Source organism: Haplochromis burtoni, unplaced genomic scaffold (genome assembly GCF_018398535.1).
Source record: "Haplochromis burtoni strain Fernald_Lab_line unplaced genomic scaffold, NCSU_Asbu1 Contig_138, whole genome shotgun sequence".
Classification (NCBI taxonomy): domain Eukaryota; kingdom Metazoa; phylum Chordata; class Actinopteri; order Cichliformes; family Cichlidae; genus Haplochromis; species Haplochromis burtoni.
This window is the reverse complement of record NW_024582499.1, coordinates 44,060-52,350: the sequence shown is the minus strand read 5'-3', so window position 1 is coordinate 52,350 and position 8,291 is coordinate 44,060. Positions and strand designations below refer to the sequence as shown.

Genomic DNA, 8,291 nt, shown 5'->3' with positions numbered 1-8,291 from the left:
ATATAATATAATATAATATAAAAATAAACTGAGACTTGGTTTGGAGTAATTGGTATAACACCAGGTGACTTTTCTGAATTGGACTTTCACAGCTAGTTATGGCTTTTTCTATGCAAACAGTTGTTTGAAAATTTTGGTAATTATATATTCAATATTGAAACATCCGTATGTGTCATCAGTACACAACGATGACACGGTGCAGAGAATTTACATCGGCTCCATGGGAATCAGCAACCAGCGATTCCTGCCAGAGCATGAAGATCCCAGCAGCTCAGAGTTTACTCAGCTGGCTGCTCAAGTCAGCCAACAGGTGAGACCTAACAGACTCACAGCATGATGGGTGTTCTCCATGTATGCTGAATCGCATGTATCACTTTAACCACTGGTTACAGCCAAGGTTTGCAAAACAGCATCTCTGAATCCACTTTGGGTACGTCTCCTGTCGGCTGGGAACAGGAAACTGTGGCTGTTCAGTAACATCAAAAGAACTGGACAATAGAGGACTGCAATGATTTGCACATTTCATAAACCAATATTTTATTCACAATAGAAGACAGAAAACATCTCACATTTTTAAACTAAGACTTTTTTCTATGTTATGAATCTTTTTTTCCATTGCCCAGTTTTAAGTGTCTTGACTTCTGCTGCATTTGAATGGTAGGGTCAGAATTTGCAGGAAACCTTGGCCCTATCCTGCTTTGTGTCAACAGTTCAGCCTGGTAGTGGTGGTGTAGTGGTGTAGGGAATATTTTGTTGGTACACTTTGGGCCTCTTTGGGCTCGATGATGATACTCAACTTCTCGTGGCTGCACCATGTCACTGGTTTCTTGAACATGACATTGACTTCACAGTAGTCAACTGGTCTCAACTGGTCTTTGTCACATGCACAGTCTCACATGTCACTGTGACAAATCTCCAGCGACTGTGTGATGCCATCCTGTCGAGATGGATCAAGATCTTGTTGTTTAATCTGTGCCACGAAGAATTAAAGCAGTTCATGCATATATCCACACAATGAGACCTGATTAAATTGCAGGGTTAACTGCTTAATGATTCAGTTACAACATGGTTCATTTTGCTAAATGACTGCTTGCTATGAATCTGTATTGTAATCTTGATGTTATCACAAACCTGTGGCTTCCTCTGTTGTGTGTTTCTGTCTTTGTTGAGGCAATTAAAGGAAGTCGCTGCAATGATGTGTGACTTTTTTCTCTTTCAGCTGAAACTGATTTACTTCAAAAACTCAATGCTGGCCAAATACTTCAACTGCAACACCGTCCAGGCTTTCAGGTACTGTGAAATAGAAACTTGACTGCCTGTCAGTGGCCATGGTGTCATGCTGACTGTTAAATGTTGTGTGTTTGTCATTTGTTCACTGTGATCAGCTTATCTAGTTGAAGATGTTAAGGTGCTGAATCAACAGTCAGTTCATTAGAGTCGGTGCAACTGTGACATGGATCAAGATGCAATGGCCTCCCGGGGTGGTCAGAGGGCAGCCACTGATTTTTTTCTACCTGTAGGAAAGAACTTTGGCGCCCCCAAAAGGAAAAAAACAACAAAACAATTGTTTTTTTTTTATCATTTTTTTTTTTTTTTTTGGGGGGGTGGGGAGTCAAGCCCAGCCATGCGCACACGCACGCGCACGCGCATATCAGGTGTTGCTATCCTAGGGGGGACCTGTCATTGACACAATGCTTTCCTTAGCCGCTTACCTTAACCATCAGAAATGAATGCCTAATCATAAACCTCAGCCTAAACCTAACCTTGTGACCCTGACACTAAAACCACATGTGTAAGACTGGGAGGTATGAAAAAAGAAGGGGTATTCAAAATTGGGTCCATATTTATCAGCAATGCACATATTAATATTTTGAATACATAAATTAGGTTTTATAAATATGGCCAGTTTGGTTTTGAGGATGTCTGGGATTATGATGTTAAACGCTGAGCTGTAGCCCTTTTCTGTGCTGATTTTTATGTCACAGGAGGTCTGAACCTGATTATTGATTCAATTTTTTTGGACTATGTGCAAAACTTGCTAACTCTATACATCTGTAGAGTATTCAATGGTTGGTTTTAATATGGTGGATTGGTTTGTACCCAAAATACTGAACTCTCTTGTTCAGTGGGGCACTTTAAAAATAAAGTCTGTATAAATCCTCTCTGTGTTTTGTGGAGCAGTGAGGGTGACAGCGGTGACGACAGCATTGTGGTGTATTATGAGTCGAAGTTTGATGTCCCCGTCCCTCAACAAACCACTGTGGATCAAGCCATTGAATCTCTGGAGCCTCCAGCAGAAAGTGAATGGAGCCAACAGGGACAAGGGCTGCTGAAACCCAGTGACACCCTGAACATCAGCAGCATCATCTCACAAGGTTTGACAGCTCATAGATCCATGCAATTTACACTCTTTTACAGGTTTGTTTGTGGTTTGTTACCCAATGAATTGCCATTGTAAATGAGTTCCTGGAGTAAATGTTGCTTTCTGGTCAAGAGGTCGTTCTGGCCAAGGAAGTAGTTCAGACTTCCAACAGGTATATGACTCAGCAGTGACTAACAGATGGCAGCATGAGACAGGAAGATGCACATAGTCCATAAGAGGACACATTTCTTCAACCATCTCAAAAGTTCTGAAAAGTGCAGGAATGATCTAAGTTAGGTTAATATATGAGCCTTTGAACTCAAAGAACCATATTTACTTTTTTAAAAAATATTAAGTTAACATATATCTGAGATCTTCTGGTATCCACTTCCCTCACAGCGGGATTTTAGTTGATTTAAATGATTCAGAATATAACAGAGATTCCTAAGTGGTTGCACGACTGCTGAAAATGCCTTATAGTGTGTGGTACATGCAACACTGATGTTTGCTGGAGACCACTTAGAATAACATATCTACTTCTGTATCACTGTTGTCTCCCAGTGGTGAGAAACTTTGAAGTCTTTGAAACACTGGATTTGCTCTAGTGGCTGCTAGACTGCTGCACTGTATCTGATAAGGCAATGGGGTCTCAGGCTACGTCCACACCAGCCCGGATAGATTTGAAAACAGCGTTTTTGCCTGAAAACGCTCTGCGTCACATTATCGTTTTCAATCGTTTTCACAGAGTTGTGCGTCTACATTAAAACAGCCGAAAACGCTTACGTCCCAGTCCTGCACGTGCATGAAACGCAAGAAGTTTCAGCCTGCATCATTTCTGTCAGCCGGTTATTTGCTTTCCGGCTCTTTGAAACGTTGCAGCAAAATGTTGAGAAAAAGCACTGAATTTTTTAAATGGACTAACAATGAGGTGGAGATGTTGCTGTGAGTATCACGAATGTACAAAAGTGCAAAAGCGAGTGAGAGTTAAAGAATTTGAAGAAAAGCTATCTGGAGCATGTGCAGACATATTAATCTTTAACAGGGCTGTCAAAATTGAGAGCAAACAAAACAACTGTTGTATAATGCCCTCCGCTATCTTAGTTTAATTGGTCACATGACTGCATCACATGACTAAAATGCATCATTGTCTCCGTTTTCGCTTAATTCGATTAAAAAAGAAAATTCCACCAGTATTTATCTGAACATTTTCAGCATCATGAAATTTGAGTTAGTAGTGAAGAACTGATATGTGGTGTCCTAATAAATGTATTTTTGTGTTCACAGCTATAGATCAACGCTTGGCCAGGACCCCATTAACTGGTGAGAACTGGTTTACCTGCAAGCATTTGTGTAGTAACGTATACAAGTTTATTAAAATTAAAATGTAAAGAAGTCTGTTTATGGAGGTAAATAGGTTACAAAATATAAAAGCTTGTATCTTCATATCCTGTTGGGGAAAAAAAGTGATGCATTCATGGTTGTGCTGGTGTGGGTCAAACAAGAACTTTTTTCAATGTATTTTCAGAGAGGATGTTCTTCGACATCCACGTCAGAAACCCTGGATTTGTTCATTCTCCAGGGTTTCCCTATTATCTTTATCCTCCAAATCTCAACTTGCAGTGGAGGCTTCGTGCGGACCCGGGCCACCGAGTTAGGCTCGACTTCCACAGTCTGATCTTGGAGGACGACTGTCAGCGCGACTTCATCAAAGCCTATGATTCGCTGGTTCCCATAGAGAAACGTGCTCTGACAGAGTGAGACAAATAATCCCTCTCCCAGAATTTAAACTGTCATCTACCTCTGTGTGTTTGAGATTTTAGCTTATTACAGTGATGGGCAGATATACTTCAGGGGTGGATGCATGAATTTTTGCAAATTCACAGCTAAAGCTATGTGTATGGGAAAAGGCAGAAAGGTACCGGTACACTCATTCTTTTTATTGTTGGACTTGTTTGCAAAGAAGTTTTTGAACGCTAAGTTTGTAATAATGTAGAGAAATGTTTTAGTTTGGTAAGCTACCTTAATTCCTGCCTAACTTAAAAACCAAACTGTGTAGATCTGGTCTGAGCTATATGGGAGAGCTGTGTATTTTTATGACACATTCTTCCTTTATAAATGCTTGGGATGTTTTTTCTTTTTTCTTTTTCACATCTTTACATGCATCCAGCCCCAGGACTGTGGTATCACTGCTCTGTGTTATCAGAAATAAAACAGGCCTTTCAGGCATCTTTAAAGTTCCTCTGTAAAAGTTAATATATCCGTTCTTTTCTCAGACAGTGTGGTCATCCTCAAAAATCATTATCCTTCATCTCTGGAAACGTCATGTTACTGACGCTGGTCACAAATGAGGAGAAAAACTTCCCTGGCTTCAAAGCAAGCTACTTCCAGATTCCTGTGACTAAACTAAGTAAATGCAGACACATTGTGAACAGTTATCACTTCTTCATGTTTTTTTAAGGAAAAAAAGAAACAATTGTTTTCACTGGGTCTCAAAGAATTTCATGAAAATAATATTGCACTTATATACATAGATTAATGTGTAATTTTGTCTTCCAAGAAACTGATGCATTCTCATAAATGTATAATTATTCAATAAAAAAATCCATAAGCTAGAGCTCACTGGCAAAAACATGTCACTGTAACTGGGATTATGCACTTGAATGTGTACAGAAATAGAATTCAGTTGACCTGCAGGATTATGTTGTGTCAGTGTAAACGCCATCTCCTGACATTTCTGCTGATTCTTGTGATATTAGAAACTTAATAAATGGAAGCTGAGTATAGTGATGAACTATCTGTTGTTCAGATTGTGGTGGCACAATGACTGAAGACAAAGGCTTGTTCTCTTCACCATTTTTCCCCTCCAATTACCCTCCAAGCACATCATGTGTGTGGAACATCGAGGTAAGTCCTCAAGATACTATTTTAATTTCATTTAAATTAAAAATTAAAAAATTAAGAATAAAAAAATGAATAAGGGGTTGCTATCATCTACATCAGATTTGTGATGACCTTGACATCCATTTTCACAACATTTTCTCAGTTAATAATCACATTTGAGCTGTATTTGATTTTCAGGTTGCAAAGGAAAAATTTGTGAAGGTTGACTTCAAAAAGTTCTTTGTGGGAAATCAAAGTGAGCATTGCCCCCATGATTATGTTGACATCAACGGTGAAAGGTAAGTAAGCATCAGTTTATGCCTCCTTTTACTGACTTTGTACATCATCCGTGTCAGTGGTGGGATTGCATGAGTCCAAAATTAAGACTGCAGAGTTCTGAGTCAGCAAGTCCCAAATAAAGACCACAAGTCAATGTGTCAGAAGAGTTTTATGACTTGATCACTCAAATTGTGAATATTGCCTTAAATTTGATTTATTCTGCTCCTTTTCATCTCAATTTTTTGTTATTGGACTGGACTAGAGTAGCTTTGCATGATTCACTGTTCATATAATAATAATTTATCTGATAATGGGCTTTTGATGTAGCCTCTAAGCACAGTCTGAAACAAGCTCCTCTCTAAAAAGCCAACTTACTGATGCTCACAAACAGAATGTTGGAACAGCAGGTGGATGGAGGTTGTGTGCGCACAGGCACAGCTGTGTGCGCACGGTGACCATATAAAGGATTTTCCTAATATTTAAGATCATACAGACCCAGGTGTAGAAAAACTCCTATTTTAGAATTGACAGCATGCTTAAAACAAGAAAAAAATTGTCTTACTGCATTTGTGCTGACCATTGGCACACTGGGTGATGACCACAGAATCAGAATTTATGTAGAATTACTGTAGTTGGTTATGTGTTGGCACAACATTGCCCCATCCCTTTTTTATAGTTGAATGGTTCATGGGTCATTGTTCTTCATGCCTGCAAAGCTTTCGCTCAAGGCCACTTGAAAAATTACTTGAAAGTTACATGAACAATTTTGAAATTCATCCCCATATATACTAATGTGAAGCCAACTGCTACAATCTAAAGGGGGTAAAATTAGACTCAGTTCTAACCTTTGAGCCACACATCAGTAAGTTGTGCAGTCATGCTTTGCATGAAAAAGTCACATATTCTTTTGTTTTTTCTTGGCTACATTACTGGAGCTGTGTTCTTTCTGGTACAAATAAGAAGTTACTCTCTCACATCCAACTAGTTCAACATGTAGAATAGAATAGAATAGAATAGAATAGCTTTTTATTGCCATTGTTACAAAAACAATGAAAGGCAGTTTGGCATCTCTCCATGTGTGTGAAGTACACAAAAGCATACGTATTCACACAATAACACAGACAAATGTACACAAGAAAGATATGTACAAGTTATACATACACCTGCATGGATGCACCCATAAATACATACATACACACACATACATACATGCATGCGTACATATGTACACACACATATTTCCACATACACGTTTACATATATATATACATACACATACATGCCCTCTGAGGAGCAGGTGCATTGTGAGGTGGAGTGTGATCAGTGATATAGCACACTGAGTGGGTGGGGTGGGGGATTTAAGTACCTGAGCTTATGACTGATTGGATCTATTTGAGGAGTCTGTAGCTCAGATTTCTGGCTCAAATTTACATTTCAGGAACAAACTTGAGTTTATACATTTGGCTGTTTGGTCATGAAGCTTCTCTGTAGCTGGACGAGTATTGTTCTGTGTTATTCAACAGAATCACACTGTATGTGCTCTACCTGAAAGTATTAGTTATTCATCCCCTGTCACTAGACTGTGTTGAAAACACTATTTTAGGACTTGTGTGTGTGTGTGTATGTCTGTTTAGATGGACAGACAGACAGACAGCTCAGTGTGTGTCTGTCTCTCTTTTTTTGTTGTAGGCTGTGTGGCAATGGCTTAAACAGCAGAGTGATCACCATCAAAAGCAACAAGGTGACCATTACGTTTAACTCGGACTCCTCCTATGTCGACCAGGGTTTCACTGCTGAGTATGAGGCCTTCATCCCAACTGACTGTAAAGAGGACTTTTAAAAAACATTTTCATAAAAGGATTTCAGCATTTTCCAACCCAGGCAAATAGATGAAAGGACTTTTTGTTTTATCAGCTTGTCCAGGAAGGTTCCAGTGCAACAACTCCCTGTGCATCAGCAATATTTCTCAATGTGATGGCTGGAACGACTGTGGAGATAACAGCGATGAGATCAACTGCAGTGAGTCCAAACCATCAAACATCTCTTTGTATGAAGTCTAAAAAGAATAAAAGAAGGTTTAGAAAAAAAAATCCAGATTAAATATCAACTGGAATTGACCTCAAAAAAACTGTAAATCACTCTCAGTCTGTAGCATTTTATTGTTGTTGTGTTCAATTTGTTTCTCTGCTTAGCATGTGACGCATCTCAGATACAATGCAAAAATGGTCACTGTAAACCCAAATCTTGGCTGTGTGATGGGATTGATGACTGTGGAGACAACACAGATGAACAAAACTGCAGTGAGTAAAGCAGAAATTTAATTTCTACCTATTTCATTTCATCAAATCAAATCAAAACATTTTTATATAGCACAATTAAAAACAACAATGGCAATCAAAGTGCTTCACAAGTTAGGAGCCAATAAAAATAGACACATTTACCAACAGCAAAACAACAGCAACAAAAGAAAAACATAGAAACCAGCCAAATGATAGTCAAACTAACCTAAGTCAGAGCCAAAGTAAAAAAAAATGAGTCTTTAAGTGAGACTTAGAAGACTGAATAGACTCAGCAGTGCAATAACATTCTTTGATCAAGGTTAGATCAAGTAGTTGGTCTTAAAGCCAGACTGGAACTTTTCAGTAATACCACTGGTATCTAAGAAGTTGTTTACATACTACTTTTCCAGGATTTTTGACAAAGAGGGAAGTTTAGAAATTGGCCTCTAAATTGAAAGAACACTAGAATCAAGATTGGTCTTCTTAATAAC

The 8,291-nt window shown here is 38.8% G+C and overlaps 1 protein-coding gene across 3 annotated transcripts in view; it reads left to right on the top strand.

Moving 5' to 3' along the window:
• LOC102312326 (suppressor of tumorigenicity 14 protein) overlaps nt 1–8,291 on the top strand; it is a 26,558-nt gene that overhangs the window by 5,325 nt on the left and 12,942 nt on the right. For all 3 annotated transcript variants that reach the window (XM_042224460.1, XM_042224462.1, XM_042224461.1), the window contains 11 exons: nt 180–310; nt 1,220–1,290; nt 2,182–2,375; nt 3,647–3,682; nt 3,888–4,116; nt 4,636–4,769; nt 5,169–5,266; nt 5,441–5,541; nt 7,211–7,344; nt 7,436–7,540; nt 7,714–7,821. In XM_042224460.1, coding sequence (XP_042080394.1) covers nt 180–310; nt 1,220–1,290; nt 2,182–2,375; nt 3,647–3,682; nt 3,888–4,116; nt 4,636–4,769; nt 5,169–5,266; nt 5,441–5,541; nt 7,211–7,344; nt 7,436–7,540; nt 7,714–7,821 — 1,341 coding nt within the window. The remainder of the gene's footprint in view (nt 1–179; nt 311–1,219; nt 1,291–2,181; nt 2,376–3,646; nt 3,683–3,887; nt 4,117–4,635; nt 4,770–5,168; nt 5,267–5,440; nt 5,542–7,210; nt 7,345–7,435; nt 7,541–7,713; nt 7,822–8,291) is intronic.